The following is a 17,113-nucleotide window of genomic DNA, read 5'->3' on the forward strand; positions in this document are numbered from 1 at the left end:
TGCAGCATCGCGCTTCTAATGCGACAGGGCTGTAAGGGAGAGAGGGTCGCTCGGGGAACGGGCCAACATTCAGGCCGCCAGCCCCTGTGTCCGTGGGGCAGTGGCACAAGGGAGTGCAGCTCATCCCTGGGCCTGTTGGCACACGCTGCTCAGCTCCGGGCAGTCCGGGCCACCTCTGCAGGGAGAGTCCTTGGGGTCCTTTCTGGGTGGAAACCAGCTCCGGGGTCTGGCCGAGTGGGGCTCGTGGCTGCAGCATGGGGGCAGCCGGGCAGGCAGCAGCTAGCGTTCTCCATGACGTGGTCGTGTCTCAGCCCAGGCTGGTCTCTGGCTGCTCAGGACCTCCTGGAAGCAGGGGCTGTCCATGGCCTGAGCCCCAGAGCCTCTGCTGGCTTCAAGGGACCCTGCTGCACCAGAAGGCAAGACAGAGGGCTGTGGCCACAGCCTGGCAGACAGGCCCACGGCACGGGGGCTGCGTGGGCACTGACCCCAGAGCTTGCAAACAAACCCTGCGGTCCCTGGTGCCCAGTCCTGCCCAGGGAAAAGTGGCCCGGAGTGCTCCCGTGAGGGCAGTGCAGCCAGGCTGCTCCCAGCCCCTGCGGGAGAAGGAAACCTACGGGCCTCTCAGCCGCCCAGACCCCCGCTCCAGCCCTGCTGCCTCCTCCCACCCCTGGCTTACCTGGGCTCAGGTGCGCTGCTCCTGCTTTGCATAGATGGAGTGAAGTTTCTGAATGAGGAACGTCTTGTCCGCCCCTTCCTAGGAGAGCAGGCGGATGAGCAGGGGCGCAGGCTCCCCAACCCTGGCTATCGGGGTGCTCCCAGGCCCCGTGGCACCCCAGCAGGAGCCACGTATCTCCCCCCCTTCTCTCCCTGGGCACTCACGTTGGTGATCTGCTCCTTCAGCAGGCCGATGATCCTGCGCTGGCCTTTCACCACCTGGATTTTGAGGTAGATCACTGCCCTGTGGGGCAGAGCCAGGGCCTGAGCTGGGGGGCCTGGGGGCCAGACCTCCCCTCTCCTTCCCCAGCCGGGGCAGAGACGGGTCAGCTCCACCAGCTCCTGCCCTGCACGCACGCCCTGGGCCTGCCCGCGCTCAGGGCACAGAGCCCAGCCTGCCCCCAGCACCCTCCTGCCCTACGCACTGCCCGGTCGTGTCAGACTGCACCACGGGGCTGTGAGGGCCTGGCTGCTCTGACTCCTCCAACACGAGCAGCCTCCCCACCACCCACCGGAGAAGCCCACTATGCCCTTCTGCTCGGGCTCCCAACCATGGGGACAAGTGGCTCCGAGGGGAGCACAGGGCTGAGACCTGCCACGGGCAGAGTTTCATAGTTGGTCGGGTTGGAAGGGACTTGAGCAGATCAAGTCCGACCCCCTGCCATGGGCAGAAAAGGATCTGAGGTCAAACGACCCTGGCTAGGTGATTATCTAGCTTCCCTTTGAAGACCCCCAGGGTGGGAGCCAGCACCACTTCTCTTGGAAGTTGGTTCCAGATTCTAGCCGCCCTGACAGTGAAGTCGCGCCTCCTGATGTCTAGTCTGAACCTACTCTCCATCAGCTTATGGCCGTTATTTCTAGTCACTCCTGGGAGTGCTCGGGGGAACAGGGACTCCCCCAATGCCTGCTGGCCCCCTCTGACTAGTTTGTAAATGGCCACCAGATCCCCCTCGGCCTTCTTTTGTGAAGGCTGAACAGGTTCAGGTCCCGTCACCTCTCCTCGTAGGGCCTGCCCTGCTGACCCCTGACCATGCGGGTGCCCTCCTCTGGACCCTCTCCATGCTGTCCACAGCAGGCACCAGGTTGGTCTGACAGGACCTGCCTCTCATGAACCTGTGTTGGTTGCCCCTAAGCATGATCTCCCTGCCGGCCCCTTGCAGATGTGCTCCTGCATAATTTTCTCGAAGAGTTTCCCAAGGACGGAGGTAAGAATGACGGGCCTGTAGTTTCCTGGGTCCTCCTTCCTCCCTTGTTTTGAAAATGGGGACCACACTGGCCCTTTTCCAGTCCTCCGGCACCTTGCCAGAACACAGGGCAGAGGGAGCCTGGGGGGTCAGCCGGAGGGGTTGCTCCTGACCCCACGAAGGCCGTCCGCTGGCAGTGCCCAGCCTGGATGCCTGGCTCCGGTACTTACAGCAGGATGCTGGACATGAAGAACAGGAAGAAGGTGTTTTCCACCAGGTGTTGGTGGATCCAGGTGAACCAGGTGATGCTGGGGCCGGAATGCTCCAGCCGCCGCACCCAGGTCTTCCCAGACTCATAGATGGTCTCCAGGGTCCGGAATGGGCCGCACGTCTCCGATGGCTTTGCTCTGAGGCAGGAGGGCACAGGGACAGTCTCACTCGCTGTGGGGAGTGTGCCCGAGCTCGGCCAGGCCTCTTCCCCAGCCCCACGAGAGCCGGGGTGGCCCTACCCCAGGAAAGAGCAGCCCTAGCATGTGGAGAGGACCCAGTGCCTCAAGCGGGAGCCCGGGCAGGAGTGTGCTCTGCTCCCTGCCAGCTCAGGTTGCAGGGCTGAGGAAATCCCCTGCCCCGTGCCCAGCATCTACCGGGGCACCAGGTAGGTGCTGGATGGCCAGGTTGCGTCGTGCTGACGGAGAGAAGCAGCGAGGCCGGGGGCAAGCAGGCCTGGCAGCTCTGTCCCGCTGGTTCCACCCCCCCGCTGCTGACTCACGACCAGATGGTGTAGGACAGGAAGACGGCTGCTCCCAGGAAGGACGGGAAGCACAGGAGGGTGATGAAGACAGTGCTCATGTGTGATGCCCGCCAGGGCTTGCTGGGCGACTGGCAGTTCTTCATCAGGCTGGCCTGGGGACATGAGGCCGTCAGCTCCCGGTGCCAACTCCCGACCACCAGTGAGCTCCCTGGGGCACCGGGGACACGGGCGAAGAGGCTGGCCCCCTCCCCGGCACCTTCCAGCCCCTTAGGGATGAGCTGAACACAGAGCTGGGGCCTGCCCCGTTCCACCCTGTCCAGCACCTGAGGTCTCACCCAGGACAGCACCGCTGCCAGGCCCCATGCGGCGCTGCCTGCTGTGCTACCTTTTTAATGTAGAACAAGAGCAGCAGCTTCAGGATCTGGATGGCGGGGAGGAGCGGGGAGAAGAGGACGCCCAGCCTGGAAGGAAGAGAGGGAGATGCAGTTGGCCCGGAGCCGGAGGGCCCCAGCACAGGACGGCGTGGCCCGGGCTGGGCTGCCCACAGGAAGGGGGAGATAGGCAGGAGGGGACCAATGCGGTGAACCATAGGTCACGGTGAAGCGTGGCCCCCACTCAAAGGCCTTGTCTCCCGACACGAGGGGGAGGCCCAGGCAGTCCTGGACATGCACCGCAGGGAGCTCAGCCAGGGCCTGGGCAGGGCCATATCCTGTCCCATCACCCACAGGCTTTTGAGGAGGGTGCTGAGCTACTCGCCTAGCCCTGCCCCATGTGCTCAGTCCTCCCCGGGCAGCTGGAGGTCAGCTTTACCCTTACAAGTGGGCCTGACCTCGGCCCCAGGCAGGGCCAGCACACGCGGCCTCTCTCCCCAGGGCTCCAGGCTGGCCAGAGCATGAGGCCAGGCTGGGAACGCACGGAGGAAGTGAGTCATGGCCTCGGGGCAGGCGTGGGAGCACGGCGTGGCCCCGGGACCTCACCAAGTCAGCGTCTGCCCGTAAATCAGCTCCAGCACGTTCCGTGCGATGTCGAACTCCGGCCGCTGCTTCCTCTTCAGCCTCTTCTCCAGGATCAGCCTGGAAGAGAGTGGGGGTGCCGTGAGGACGAGGTCACGGGATGCGAGCCTTGGCCCTTCCCGAGGCCTGGCTGCTCGGTCCCTGCGGGTCAGAGCTGGTGGAGGCCGCAGGGGGTCGTTACCTCCAGAGCAGCTCCCCAAGGAGGGTGTCCAGCAGGATGAAGATGAAGTCCATCACCACGAAGCGGTACAGCTCCTGCCCCACCGATGTCTCCCAGCACTGGGGCACACGGGCATGGGAGCATCAGACTGAGGAGCAGGAAGGCTCCCTCCGGGCCTCCCTGAGCCTTGTTAGACCTGTGGGGACCCCTAACCCCCAGGCCCCTGTGCCCCCACAGCTGACAGCGATCCCACCTGCTCTCTGGGTCTCCAGCCCCTTGCGTGCCTGGCCCATGGTGCTCTGCCACAGTATCCTGGCGAGACCCTGGCTGTGTGGCAGCAGGACACGGAACAAGACCCCCTTGCAAGGTCTCCAGCACAGGGCTCAGCATGAGAGCAAGGTCCTCTGCTGAATAAAGCTCCATTTGGAGGGGAAACTCCTCTCTCTCCAGCCCCTTGTTCTCTCTCCAAGCCACTGGGTCCTGTCCAGGGCTCTGGGGTAATGCTGCCCCCGCGCCCCACACGCAGCGCCTGCTGCCAGCCCACTGACCTTGTCCCCTGAAAGCCCGACCTTGCGGCTCAGCCAGTGGTAGCACAGCATCCCCAGCACCACCATCTTCAGCAGCAAGTTCCTGGGGGGGAGAAGGTGGGGAGCAGGGCTGAGCGCGAGTACCGGGACGGGGCCCTGACGGGTGTGAGAAGCCCCTGAATCCGGCAGGTGTCTCCCCTACCCCACGTGCCACCCACCTGCAGATGGCCACGTAGACCCCCAGCACTGGGGACTCCTGCCTCTCCCAGGTGCCCAGCCCGCTGTACACATAGGGCAGCACCAAATTCATCAGGGATACGACCAGCGGCAGGGCCAGCAGCTGGGCTTCCTGCTGCATCTCGCTGCTGTGCTGCTCCCAGCTCTTCTGCTGCACCTGCAAAGCAGGCGCCCGGGGTGTCACCCGCCAGCGAGCAGCTCAGAGCTAGGGGTGCTGGGACCTGGCACTGGGGTCCCTGCCCCAGGTGGGCTCTCAGTGGGGATCTGGTGGTAGGGCATGCTCACCCTGTGCATGTGCTCCGAGAAGTAGTAGACGGCGAGGACGCAGGCCAGCACGCTGCCCAGCGACAAGGCCCAGGTCAGGGCCAGCACTGCCAGCCTGTGCAGCTGCTGGCACAGGCTCCTGGGGCGGTACTGGTCCCGGAGCTCCCCCAGCAGCTCCTGCAAGACACTGTGTCATGGCTGGCATAGGCCGCTCCGGGCCCTGGTGCTGCCCATTTGCCTGGCAGAGCTTGCTCTCCGAGCAGATGAGCCAGGTTGGCGTCCAACTGCGTGGAGCCATAGGGATTGGGGAGGGCTCACCTTCAGCTGGGTGCAGAGGTTGTCCTGCAGCAGCTGCACAGAGCGCCGCTGTGTCACCTTCCAGTCCCAGGTGCAGAATAGCTTCATGGCGAGGTCGCCCCTGGTGCTGTCCACACGGTAGCTCTCCCCGAAGGACCGTGACATGCTGCAGCATGGAGCAGCCCCGTCAGTCGCCGCCTGGCCTGGGTTGAGTGCCCGGGCAGGTGGGAACCAGGCATGGTGCAAATGGTATCACATACCTGGGGAGCTTCCTAGATGGCTGGTGGGCAAAGTGGTACCCTGGGCTTGGGGAGTGGGAGGGGAGTGCAGGGGGGGGTCCTCACCTGTACACCAGCAGGATGCAGGTAATGAAGAAGGAGACCCCGACGGTGAAGAGGTAGGCCAGCGGCATGTTGTAGGGCAAGCGGCTGCGGCCGCGTTGACACCTCACGGAGCTGGGGCCCAAGACGCAGGGGTCATTCAGGGTGTCGTTACTGTAGTAGCCGCAGTACATCAGCGTGTGGGTGAAGGAGCCCTGCGGGGAGCACAGGGATGGCACCCGGTCTCCCCTGCCAGTGCCTTTGGGGAGAGCTCTGCCAGGGGGATGTGGGGCTGCTCCCCACAATGGTCCCCCGAGTCTCTGCTTCCCCCAACATGGCCTCCCCTCCCCATGGAGAAGTGCGGGGCTTTTTCTGGACCAAGGCTCCACTTCCTCGGGGTCGCAGCAGGTGAGGGGGGAACGCAGGCAGCAAGGGGCGAGCTGGGAGAGTGGGGGCCCTGGAGCCCCCCAGGGAGGCACTTACAGCCCCGGTGAGGAGCTCGAGGCCCATGAAGGTGCGGCGGGCAGGGGTGGTCAGGGGGTAGGCGGCCTGCATGGCCACGACGAAGACGAGGAGCAGGAGGAACAGGAGGAGGTTGAACAGGAGCAGAGTCTTGAGGAACAGGAAGTAGGACAGGACGCTGGAGCCGAAGCGGCCGCCGATCTGCTTGAGGGCGTAGTGCCAGGGCTGCAGCGTGGGCAGGGAGGACAGCAGCCCGTACCAGGTACTCCGGACACCCTGTGGGGATGCACGATGCTCCGAGTCCAGGTCTGCCAGGGCCAGGGGCTTTCTTGACCCCAGAGCTTGCTCTGCTCACGCCAGCTGCCGGTGCCACCGTCAGGTGCGGTGAGGGTCCCTGCTCCCATTACCAATGCCTCTGCTCCCCGTGGCCCTGCGCTGGCCCATTGCTCCCCGGGTATGGAGAGCACAAGCCAGGCACCACTCCCATGGAGGGGGGCCCCAGCACCCACAGAGAAGCCCTGGGCTGCAGCAGCTTTGTGGGCCCAGGGAGCTGTCTGCCTGCCTGCCGGACCCCCAGTGGGGGTCCCTGCAGTGGGAACCCTGCAGCCACGAGCTGGGAGCAAGTCACTCTGGACAGAGCCCCCCACCCTGGCCGCAGCCCTGGGCAGGGAGCAGGACTCACGAGGATGAGGTAGTACTCGACTTGGCTGCATCCAGGCAGGGGGCCCCGGGTCCTGCGGGGCTTCTTCAGGGTGTCTCCCTGCCCGCTCGAGTCCTGCCTGCAATGCAGACAGACAAGCAGACGTCTAGCCCCTGCTCAGCCCAGCCCAACGTAGGCTGCAGGGGGACGGGACTCAGCCCCAAGCCTGCCCCACGGGGCACTTGGGGCACGGCCCGTTTCCTGTCTTGCTTACCCCTGCCCCCTGCATGTGCCCCCTCCCCGCCCTCCCAGGCTGAAGGGACGCCCACCATGGCCGGCACCCACCTGAGGCTGCGCTTCTGGGCCAGGCTGAGAGGCATGGTCAGCAGCAGGTGGCTGCGCTGGCTGCTTGGGAGGCTCTGCAGCTCCTTGACCAGCAGGCACCGCTTTTCTGGGGAGACAAGCAAGGGCAGGATGAGACTGCAGTGCCACGAGGCAGCCCCCCAGCCCCTCCCCAGCACCAGTGGCCAGAACTCACCTTCTTCTTGGGCATGGCCAGCGTCCAGCTCCAGGTCGTACTGGCGGAGGCTGGGCCGGGCGGCGCGGGAAGTCTGCAGCAGGGGTGGGCGGCTGCTCCGGCGCCGCAGCCGGGCTGTGCGGTTGTAGTACTGCGAGAGGATGGCCCCGCGGCTGCGGCCTGGAGCAGACAGAGCGTGGGCTTGGACCGGAGGGGGTGTGGTTGGGCCACAGCAGGTCCTGGCTGCACCGCAAAGCTCTGCACCCGCCGCAGCCCCCCCCTGCAGCAAGCCCCACAGTTTCCCCCCATGCATCACAGCTCGGCTTGGGAAGCTGGGCCGTGTGGTCTGCCCCGGGGGGTCCTGGGTGTGTGGCTGGGCAGCCTGGGGCACTGGAGAGTTGTTGGCTGCACCCACTGTGACGTGGCCGAACGGCATGGCCAGATGGTGGCTGGGCCCTGAAAGCCTGGGCTGGTGGGGATGCAGCTGCTCCTTGCAGCCTGTGGCCACCCCTGGGAAGAGATGGGCTGGGGCAGGCTGGGCTGTGGTCCCGTGGCGCAGGGGAGCTCACCGATGGTGCGGCTGGGCATGCTGGCCAGGATCCTCAGCGTGGCGGCGGAGTACTCGGGGTGCTCCCAGCTGCGCTCGGGCTTGGCCCAGGCCTCGGCCCCGGGGGCGACAGGAGGCATGTAGGCCAAGGGCTCTGGAGGAGACACAGAGCTGGTGAGGGCTGGAGGAGACTCCTGCAACCTCCCCTCCCACCTCTGCTTCCCCTGCGGCTGGTCTCCCAGGCCCTGCCAAGCCTGGGAGCCACAGCACCTGGCACGGGCACTCCAAGGAGGTGCCCCCAGCCCCCCACCCCGCGGGCTGCAGCGTGGTGTGAGCCCGGCTCTGACACTGCTTGTTCCTCTGTGGCTGCTCACATCACCTCCCGGGGTCCACGGCCTGTCAGCTGGCACCGCAGCAGCGAGGCATTACCTTTGCCCCCCAAGCACAGCTCCCGCAGCTGCAGGCCTTGCTCCTGGATGATCTCGTGGAAGGAGTCATGCACGGCCCCCTCATCATATGGGCTCAGGTCTGGGCTGTGGGAGAGACAGAGTCCCAGATACAAGCCTGCATGGCACCTTGCATTGCACCCCACCAGGGCTCTGCATGGATGGGCAGGCTCGGGCATATGTACGAGCATATCTGGGGGCTTGGGGCCAGCAGGGATCCCTGGAGTCTTGCCAGGATCCAGGGACAGTGGCAGCCGTGTGGCTTGAGGCAGTGGAGTGGGCAGAGGGTGCTGGGACCATGCACCTGCTGAACAGCCCAGAGCCTGGGCAGGGGAGAGCTGGCAGGAGTCCCTGCTGCTGTGAATGCCATGGAGCCCAGATGCCTGAGTGATGGGCATGGTAGAGGGCTGGGCAGGCTGGGAGCAGGGGCAAGCAGGGTCAGGGCACCCACCTGGTGTCCTCCTGGCCCTCGGGGATGGGCAGGGTGGAGGCAAGAGGCTGGGACATTGCAAGGGTTCGGGCTGCAACAGGCCGGGCGGCGCTGGGGCTGGCGGGGCTCCACAGGACGGGCTCCTCTACTGGCCCCGGGTCTCCCTCGTCCGCGGCCGCTGCCGGAGAGAGCAGAGGGTGAGCACCAGTTGGGCGCGAGCGAGGGAAAGCCACCGGCGGTTACAGCCTAGGCACATCGCAGCCTGCTTGGCTCCCTGGGGCTGTCTGTGCTGGGACCCGTCCGGCTGCAGCCCAGCCCCACATGCCGTGGTGCGGCGCGGCGCAGCCCAGAGCGAAGCACAGGAAAGAAGAGAGGAAGGGACCGGCGCCTGTGGCTGGGGCCTGCTCTGGCCTGGGCCTTTTCCTGGCTGCCTACATCCTCTGCACTCCGGCAGACCTCAGTCTCCCCTGCTCGCGCAGACCCCCACGGCCCGGGCTTCCCGCAGCGCCTGCCAGCCCAGACAGCCGGGTCCCCCGGCTCTGGGTGCACGAAGCCCCCGGCACTGCTCACACGCCCGCGCTGCTGCCCCAGCCGAGAGGGGTCATGGGGGGGTCTAGCCCGGGCACCCACCCTGGGCCCGCCTATGGGCAGAGCGGGCTGGACGGGGAGGTGGCGACAAGGGGCTCCGGGGTCCTCAGCCCTGTGTCAAGCCTGATGGGCAGAGGCAGCTGGATGGGCCTCCCTCCCCCACCGCCAGCTCTGCGCAGCTGCGGGGGGAAAGAACAAACAGCCTCTGTCTGGCTCCTTTGTGCTTCCCCTGCACAAAGCCCGGCCTGCCCCGTGGCCTCCCAGGCCAGCCCAGCCCAGCCCAGCTCGGTCCCAGCAGTGCCAGGCACCGAGCCCAGGCCAGGAGCCCCCTGTCCAGCTCCGAACCCCCAATCTCCAACACATCCGGCTCTGCCTGGGGCTGGGCTGCCCAGGCACCTGCATCCTCGCGGTCCTGGGGAGCGGAGGGTGCTGGAGGGCGAGCCCTGTCTGCCCCCCATCCCTGCCCGGGGGCTTAGCAAAGCCCTGCCCCATCGGGGCTAGGTCCGTGCCCAGCCCCTGCTAATAGTAACACTTCTGCAGACAGGCAGGACCTCAGGGGTCAGCCCGAGGGAGGGGGCAAAGCTACCCCCTGCCGTGATCCCTGCCTCCCCGTGCTTCCCGCAGCCCCCACGCGCGGGCTGCCCAGGCACGGAGGGGTTACGCGGAGCAATCCCAGCCAGGAACGCCCTGCACTCACCGGGCAGCCGGCCGGTCCCTTCAGCGTCCGGCAGATAATGGGCTGCCCGGAGCCTTCCCGCATCAGGCCCCGGCTGCCAGGAACAGGCCCAGCTCTGGCACGGGGCCCTGCAGCTGCGGTGCCGGCGGGGCAGGTGTGGGCGCGGGAAAGCCTCCCTCTCTCCTGCTCGCTGGTGCCCAGGAAGGGTCACAGCCTCCGGTGCCCTCCACCCACTGCCTTGTCCAGCCCTGGCACAGCTCCCACCCACCCTGCCCTGTGCCCGCACTCTGTGCCCAGAGCTCGGCTTGCACGGGGAGGCTGCGCCATGGCTGCGGGGAGTGTGGCCATCGGGCAGCCCCTCTTGGCAGCCTCGGTCCCACTGCCTCGTGCCAGGGGCCCGTGCTCCCCCAGCCCCTTCTTCCTGCCTGTGCCCTGGCCCCCGGCCCCTGGCCCAGCTGCCCTGCTGACTCAGGGGTGCTGGGATGGGGCTGGGGGAGAAGGAGCCCGGGTGGCTGCCCCGGCCAGGCCCCGATGCCCCTCCCCACCACTCACCCGCTGGCTCCAGCATGTCCTGCGCAGCTGGAGCTCCTTGGCCCAGCAGGTGTGGCTGGGGAGGCCCGGCTCTGCCTGGAGGGGCCACGTGCAGCTCTGCCTCACCTGCAGCACAAAGCATGCTGGGAGTTGTAGTCCTGCACACACCTGGTTTCAGGGCTGGGGTCTCGCTCGGGCCTGGGGCCTCTGCCCTGGGGCCCAGCTCATCCTGCTGACCCCGCACCTCAGCCTGGAGCCGGGGCAGGGGTGAGGCTCCCCAGTGAGGGCTCAGGGCTGCTGCTAAGGGGGCCATCTCACGCCCCTGAAGCCCCTGGGCTGCGTCTGCGGTCAGAGATCCCGCCGGGCGCTTTGGTGCTGGGCAAGACTGAGCGGCAGCGGAGCAGTCCCATGCCCTGCAGCCTGCAGCCCTGCTGGCACCAGCACGGAGCCCAGCTCAGTGCCTGCATGGCAGCTCCAGCCCCGGGGTCTGTGGAGCTGCCGGGACCCTCCATGCTGGCTGGGGAGGCTTGTGTGTGTCCCCCGAGCCCGGGGCCAGGCAGAGCTCGGCGTCTCCCGGCACCACTCGTACTTGCATCCTGGCAGTGCCAGAGCACGCAAGTGCCCACCTGAGCACCTGGCCCCGGTCAGGGGCAGTGCCGAGCCCCCAGAGCCCCTTCCAGGCAGGACGACTCACCGCCTCCTCCTCCTCTTCCTCCTCCTCTGGCAGGGCCTGGCCTGGGCGACAGCTGCGCCTCCCTGCACCTTTCCGGGCCTCGCAGGCAGCAAAGGAAGTGTCGAGGCAGGGGCCCAAATCCTGTCACATGATGCCGGCGCCCTATCGCCCTGCCGCCCGGGTGCTGCGCAGCACACTGCTGGCAGGTGCGGGGGCCCGGGTGCCCCCACCGCTGAAGGGACCCCGCAGTTGAGCAGGCCAGCGTAGGCGGCCGGAGGATGTGCCGCGGGGGCCGGGCTGGGGTCACGGGGGCAGAGCGGGCAACTTCCTCTTCTGCAGCGATGCTCGAAGCTGCGGAGCGCCAGGACGTGCTGCTGGGGGTGCTGGCAGCAGCTGCGTGGGGAGGCTGCGTGGCCATCCGGGCTCCGGGGCTGGCGCTCTCGGGGACGGGGCTACGGGCGTGGGGTGGGCGTGGGGGCACCCTGGCCTGGCCTGGCCTCCCGTCCTGGCACTGGGGTGGTGGCTGCTGTGGTGCCTTCAGGTGCGTGGCTTGGCCAAGCCAATGCTGCCAAGCTGCAACTGGGGAGGGGCTGGCATGAGCAACCGGGGCAGGGGCAGGGGCTGGTCCTGTCCAGGCAGCCCTTGCCAAGCCGGGCTCCTGTGTGCCCCACAGCGCCCTGCAGCCATGAGCAGCCCTGTGCAGCAGTGCAGGCCCTGTAGTCTGGACGCCACCAGCCAGCACCCCGCCAGCGAGCTCTTCCTCCTGGAGCCGGCCCACGAGGACCTGTCGGATGTGGACGTGGACGTGGACGTGCCGCTCAGGGCCCTGCCCTGCCCCATGCGGCAGAAGCGCAGGTCAGGGGGCTGTGGGGTGCTGGGCTCAGCATGGGCCATGGAGACCATGTGCCCTGCACCACTCTGCCCTGCTTGCTGGGCACAAGCTGGCCTGGAGGCAGCGGGCGCGGGGACGCTCACCACAGGGGCCGGCTGAGGGCTCTGGGTACTGAGCTGTCTCCACCTGACAGGCTGCTGCAGGCGTCCAGGGAGAAAGCCCCGTCCGGCTGGGTGCCCTGGGGACCAAGCCGCCACAGGACCCTGCAGCGGTGCCGGGAGGGGCTGCAGCGCCTGGTGGGGCTCTGCCAGCTCTGGAAGGCTGCTCTGGACCAGATCGAGGGTAGGGCAAAGGGTCCCTGCAGCTGCTCCAGCCCCAGTGGGAGCCTGGACTGGTCCAGGCAGGGACACCCCCTCTCCATCCCCTGCCCCCCCCAGCTGCAGCCCTGGCCTTCCTCCCCCTCCACGCCCCAGCTGGGTTGCCTGTGGGGGTGGAGCTGCAGTACCCCCTGGTGGTTGCCCCCACCAACTGCACCCATGGAAGGGGGCCCATGGAGTGGGGTGGAGGGGTCGTCTTCTGCCCTGTGGAGGGTGCCGGGCACAGAGCCAGCTGCAGCCGCGGCGTGGGGGTGTGAGCTGTGCCCTGGCAGCATGGCCATGTCCCTGCCTGGCTGCAGCGTCACTCGGGGTCCCACGGGTTTTGGGAACAGCCAGGATGCGTGTGGGGGCCCTGACTGGGACTGCCCCAAGGTGGGTGGGCTTGGTGCTGATGCCCGCCGTCCTGTCTGTACCGTGCAGGGAAGTTTGGCACCGGGGTGCGGTCCTATTTCTCGTTCCTGCGGTTCCTGCTCTGCCTCAACCTCCTGCCCCTGCTGCTGACTGCGGGGTCTGTGCTGGTGCCTCTTGGCTGGCGCCGGGGGCAGGCAGCTCTGCCCGGGTGCCAGGCTGCGGGTGAGCTGATTCCTCAGGGCGCTGTGCTCTCTCTGCACCCCCAGTAGTGGCTGGACTCTAAGGCCTGGTGTGTGGCCTCCAGGGCCAACGGGTCTGGTCTTGCCCTCCCTGCAGCCACACTCCCCCAGCACCAAAGGACTGGTTACCTCCCAGGAGCAGCTTGCGCCTGGGAGCAAAGCCAGCCTGGGCTGTGCGGGGCAGGGGTGCCCATCATCCAGCTTCTGCCCAGCCCAGCGGACCAGGGAACTGTGGTGTGATCCTGCCCTGGGCAGACGGGGAGGGGTTCAAGGATGCGGGGCTCTGTGCTCCCTATCAGTCCTGCCCAGGCCCTGCTCCCCTGGGCCATGCCCCTTTGCTCTAAACAGCAAGAGCAGCCTGGAGCCAGGACCCCTGGGCTCTGACCCCCACCTGCCACCTACCAGCCATGCCTCTTTGGCCAGGCCTCCGCGCAGGGGAGCTAGGCTAGCTGGGGGCTGGGCCAGGCCCCTGGGGAGGGGCCGGGGACCCTAACCTGTGCTCCCACTCCCAGGCCTCCTGTGCCTGAACGCCAGCCACGGGGACAGGCCTTCGGCCATCCGGCATCATCTCCACGACCTCTTCTCGGGCAAGGTGTGTGTGCCGGGGGGCCGGAGCAGGGCAGGATGCTCAATGGCAGCGCGTGCCTCATGCTTCTGCCCCATGCTGCCCACGCTGCAGGGCTCTGGGCACAGTGGGGTGGAGCCGGCTGTGCCAGGACAGCTCCGAGCTCTCCCCCCAGGGCTTTCTGGAGTGCTCCTACCTGTTCTACGGCTACTACCAAGTGGGTGAGGAGGACAGAGCCTGGTACATCATCCGCCTGGCCTACCTGCTCAACTCTCTGGGCTACCTGCTGCTTTGCTTCCTCTGGATCCTCCACCGGTGTGTGCCACTGGAGGCAGGGAGGGAGGCAGCAGGGTGCTGCCCTGCCCCGGGGCCCAGGCGGGCCAGGTCTGGCAGGCGTCATGCCCAGTGGCATGGCTGTTTCCTGCTGCAGGGGCTGGATAAAGTAGAGGGTGGCAGAGGGCTGATGGGGACAGTGGCCTGGGCTGGGTGTGGGGTGCCACATGGGTGAGCGATGCCAGGTGCCAGCTTCCCACATCCCGCCCCGCAGGTCAGTGAAGGGGCTGGTGCGGCAGCAGGTGCTGAGCCGGGCGTACCAGCCGTGCCGGGGCACCCACATCTTCAGTGAGTGGGACTTCTGCATCCACAGCCTGGGCACCGCAGCCATCAAGCACCAGAGCTTCTGCAATGAGCTGAAGGTGGGGGCAGGGGAGGGGGCCGGTGGTGGCCTGGGCACACGGGGGCACTTGTTGCAGTGCCCTGGCCTTGTGGGGGGCACCGACCCCCCCCCATGTCTCACTGACCGCAGCCCCCCCATCCATGGTGGCAGATGGAGCTGGCAGAGGAAAGGCGTCACCTGGAGAATCAGCGCCGGACCCGGTGGCAGCGCGGCCTCACCTACCTGGTGCGTCTGCTGGTCAACCTCGGTGTCCTGCTACTCATGGCTGTGGCCTTCTACTGCATCCACCGAGTCACGGCCTTCTCCCAGGTGGGTGCCCTCCCTGGTGAGGCGGCTCCGCTCAGGCTGTGCTCCCTGGCCCCTTGCAGGCGTTGGCTGGCGCCATGTGCCAGGTCCCCCCACGCCTGGCTCAGCTCCTCTCCCCGCAGGCCTCTGACGCCAGTGTGCTGACTCAATACCTGCCGTCCATCACCATCTCCCTCCTCAACCTCCTGCTGCCCTGGGTCTTCCACATGCTGGTCCAGGCCGAGTGCTACTCCCCGCACATGGAGGTCAACCTCACCCTCATCAGGTCGGCGCTGCCCTGGGACTGTGCAGCTCTCACCTGGCTCTGAGCCCAGGCTTGCACTTCCTGGGGCCTGGGGACCACCAGGGACACTGACCTAGCCACAGAGAGCCCCTTTCTAGCCCCTCTCTTAGTGGGGAGCCGGGCTGTGTTGGGAGCTGCAGCCCAGATGGACAGTGTGTGACCCTGCCCCTGCTCTGCCCCCAGGTGTGTGACTCTGAGGCTGGGCAGCCTGGGCATGGTCCTCTTCTCCCTGCGGCACACGTTGTGCCTGGAGAACAGCAACAGCAATGACACCTGCCAGGCCTGCCGCCCCCAGGTAAGCGGGGCACACGATTGTGAGCGGCAGCACCATGCCCCCGCCAAGACGGAGGCAGATCTGGCGGCAGCGAGGCCGCGGCAAAGCCCGGCTGTCAGCTGGGGCCTGAGACACGTGTTGTGAGGGGGGCTGTGCCTTGCCACGGTGGGTGTGACTGGTCCCTTCTGTCCCGTAGTGCTGGGAGAACGTGGTCGGCCAGGAGATGTACAAGCTGACCGTCTTCAGCTTCCTCATCACCCTCGGGGACACCTTCCTCATCAGCCTACCCAGGAGGTGAGGCCGGGGCTGGGGCCGTGGTCACGGAGAGGGGCAGGGGAGAAGATGCACCCAGGCTCGGTGGGAGGCTAGGGCACTGCTCCCCTCCTGTGCAAGGGCCAGGCAGAGCGCAGGCCAGAGGACAGGTGCCCGTTCCCACACAGGCGCATCGCGGAGCAGGTACAACATGCCTGGCTGCAGAAGGAGGAGTTCCTTGTCCCCCAGAACATCCTGGGCACGGTGGCCGCGCAGACCGTGGTCTGGCTGGGCATCTTCTACTGCCCCCTGCTCCCTTTGCTCAATGGGACCTTCATCTTCCTCACCTTCTACCTCAAGAAGGTGAGGGGCAGGGGGGCTGGTGCTGCGAGGGTTGGGCTGCATGTGCCCTGGGCTGGTTGCCTCCTTGTGGGGCAGGGCCGGAGCCAGCGATGCTTTCTCCCCACAGTACACGGTGCTCCAGAACTGCCGGCCGGCCAAGAGGCTCTTCCGCGCCTCGAGCTCCACCTTCTTCTTCCAGTTCGTGCTGCTGCTGGGCCTGGCCATGGCCGCAGGCTCCCTCACCTATGGCATCACTCGGTGAGTGGGCGCCCCATCACAGCACCAGTCTGGGGCATGGGGCTCTGCTCCCCAGCCCCTCTCCATCCCAGTCCTGGGTGCCCCGAGGCTCTGTTCCCTGCCTCTGCCTGACGCTTCCCTCCTCCGGCCCCCAGAATCCGTCCCTCCAAGACCTGTGGCCTCTTTGCCAACTACTCGGCTGCCTGGAAGGTAGTGCCCAAGGCTGTGGAAACCCGCTTGCCCCGTGCGGCCCAGCAAGTCCTGAACTACCTCACCTCCGACGCCTTCAGCTGCCCGTTCATCATCCTGCTCAGGTTGGGGCCAAGACCCTGCTGGGCTCAGGGGAGTGGGCAGGGACCCCTCAGGGTGGATCCTGGGGGTTCAGTGCCTCCCTGCATCCTGCAGCCTCATCCTCACCATGTGCGTGTCCCAGGCCCGGGTGAACAAACAGGCCATCAAGGAGCTCAAGAGGCAGCTGATGCAGGTGAGGGGGCCCGGGCTGCTCCGGGGCTCTGGGCTGGCTGTGGCTGCAGGGAGGCATCTGCCACGTTACCCCACTGTGCTTTGCCTCCCCCAGAGGGTCAAGGAGAAGTGGGGCCTGGTGGGGGAGCTGGCCAAGCTGCTGGAGGAGCCCATGGCTAGTGGCAGTCACCTGGCTGGGGACAGAGCTGAGTCGCCATCCAGCCCCTCTCCGAAGCCTCCTGGCTCCTGGCTGAGACAGGAGCCGCGGCGTCCAAGCAGCACGGCCCCCAGCAAGGATGGGAGCACCTCTCCCCTGGAGACCCCATGTCCCAGCCCCTGACCAGGCTCCACGCTCGGGGAGCTGGAGGAGACGTCAATGCAAGCATATGCATGCACAAATCCATGTCTTACCGGGGCTGTACACGCGTGTGCATGTGTGTACAGTGGTGTCTTCCTGAGTGTGTACACTGAATGTGCCGGGGTGGGCGGGGTGTATATGCAGCGGTGTCTGAGGGGTATCTCTGTGTGTGTGCATGTGTGCGGGCACGCATGGAGACAGCCTGTCCGTGCAAGCGGGGAGCGGGGGGTTTGTGCCCGTGCCGGGGGGCTCTGCCTGTCCGGGTAATAAAGGCCCCAGCACGGTAACGATGATCGCTGTGTGGCGTGCGCAGGGCAGGGCAGGGCAGGGCAGAGGCTGGGGGGGCTCAGGCTGCCCCGGGAGAGACGCCCGGGGCGGGGACGGGCTATCTCGGTGCGCCGCGACGCTGGATCCCTGGCTAGGACTCTGCCTGCGGAGCTGCTCTTGCGAGCCCTGCCCAGCCAGCTACCAGAGCCCCGCGGCCGGCACCCCGGCACCCCGGCCAGGCCAGGCCAGGGCAGGGAGGGGAGGGCTGCGGGGCCGCAGAGAGGCGGCCGGGGGGGCGGCCCGGCCGTGCGCTGC

The 17,113-nt window shown here is 67.1% G+C and overlaps 2 protein-coding genes across 6 annotated transcripts; one reads left to right on the forward strand and one right to left on the reverse strand.

Moving 5' to 3' along the window:
* TMC6 (transmembrane channel like 6) lies at positions 1-11,433 on the reverse strand. 4 transcript variants are annotated; one of them, XM_059731917.1, is made up of 22 exons: positions 10,999-11,433; positions 10,326-10,430; positions 8,531-8,687; positions 8,063-8,166; positions 7,656-7,787; positions 7,108-7,266; positions 6,915-7,020; positions 6,612-6,708; positions 5,951-6,205; positions 5,492-5,682; positions 5,169-5,313; positions 4,872-5,027; positions 4,568-4,743; positions 4,371-4,452; positions 3,844-3,941; positions 3,627-3,722; positions 3,035-3,110; positions 2,668-2,801; positions 2,129-2,305; positions 880-958; positions 677-754; positions 1-401 (listed from the first exon to the last, which is right to left on the reverse strand). In XM_059731917.1, the coding sequence occupies exons 1-21, from the start codon at positions 11,393-11,395 to the stop codon at positions 683-685; spliced, it is 2,994 nt and encodes a 997-aa protein (XP_059587900.1). In that variant the 5' UTR covers positions 11,396-11,433; the 3' UTR covers positions 1-401; positions 677-682. The 4 variants fall into 4 exon arrangements, with proteins under 4 accessions (XP_059587900.1, XP_059587899.1, XP_059587902.1 ...); XM_059731916.1 differs by having other exon boundaries at positions 1-404; positions 10,999-11,432; XM_059731919.1 differs by lacking the exons at positions 10,326-10,430; positions 10,999-11,433 and adding an exon at positions 9,795-10,291 and having other exon boundaries at positions 1-404.
* Positions 11,153-16,827, forward strand: TMC8 (transmembrane channel like 8). Of its 2 annotated transcripts, XM_059731922.1 has the most exons (16): positions 11,153-11,240; positions 11,651-11,832; positions 12,003-12,151; positions 12,607-12,759; positions 13,289-13,368; positions 13,517-13,656; positions 13,889-14,036; positions 14,168-14,326; positions 14,446-14,588; positions 14,790-14,901; positions 15,077-15,174; positions 15,321-15,495; positions 15,602-15,732; positions 15,867-16,025; positions 16,117-16,195; positions 16,289-16,827. In XM_059731922.1, the coding sequence occupies exons 2-16, from the start codon at positions 11,663-11,665 to the stop codon at positions 16,511-16,513; spliced, it is 2,121 nt and encodes a 706-aa protein (XP_059587905.1). In that variant the 5' UTR covers positions 11,153-11,240; positions 11,651-11,662; the 3' UTR covers positions 16,514-16,827. The 2 variants fall into 2 exon arrangements, with proteins under 2 accessions (XP_059587905.1, XP_059587904.1); XM_059731921.1 differs by lacking the exon at positions 11,153-11,240 and having other exon boundaries at positions 11,465-11,832.
* The last annotated feature ends 286 nt before the right edge of the window (positions 16,828-17,113 follow it).

The sequence above is a fragment of the Alligator mississippiensis genome, chromosome 8, assembly GCF_030867095.1.
Source record: "Alligator mississippiensis isolate rAllMis1 chromosome 8, rAllMis1, whole genome shotgun sequence".
In the NCBI taxonomy this organism is placed as follows: domain Eukaryota; kingdom Metazoa; phylum Chordata; order Crocodylia; family Alligatoridae; genus Alligator; species Alligator mississippiensis.

Excerpts from the sequence above, each read along its gene's own strand:
- TMC8 (XM_059731921.1), top strand. The coding sequence starts at position 11,540 with ATGCTGCCAAGCTGCAACTGGGGAGGGGCTGGCATGAGCAACCGGGGC. Across the intron at positions 13,657-13,888 it reads TTCCTCTGGATCCTCCACCG|GTCAGTGAAGGGGCTGGTGC; the intron begins GTGTGTGCCACT and ends CCCGCCCCGCAG. Across the intron at positions 14,327-14,445 it reads GAGTCACGGCCTTCTCCCAG|GCCTCTGACGCCAGTGTGCT; the intron begins GTGGGTGCCCTC and ends CTCTCCCCGCAG.
- TMC6 (XM_059731917.1), bottom strand. The coding sequence starts at position 11,395 with ATGGCCACGCAGCCTCCCCACGCAGCTGCTGCCAGCACCCCCAGCAGC. Across the intron at positions 5,314-5,491 it reads TGCATCCTGCTGGTGTACAG|CATGTCACGGTCCTTCGGGG; the intron begins GTGAGGACCCCC and ends TCCATGCTGCAG. Across the intron at positions 3,111-3,626 it reads TACGGGCAGACGCTGACTTG|GCTGGGCGTCCTCTTCTCCC; the intron begins GTGAGGTCCCGG and ends TCTTCCTTCCAG.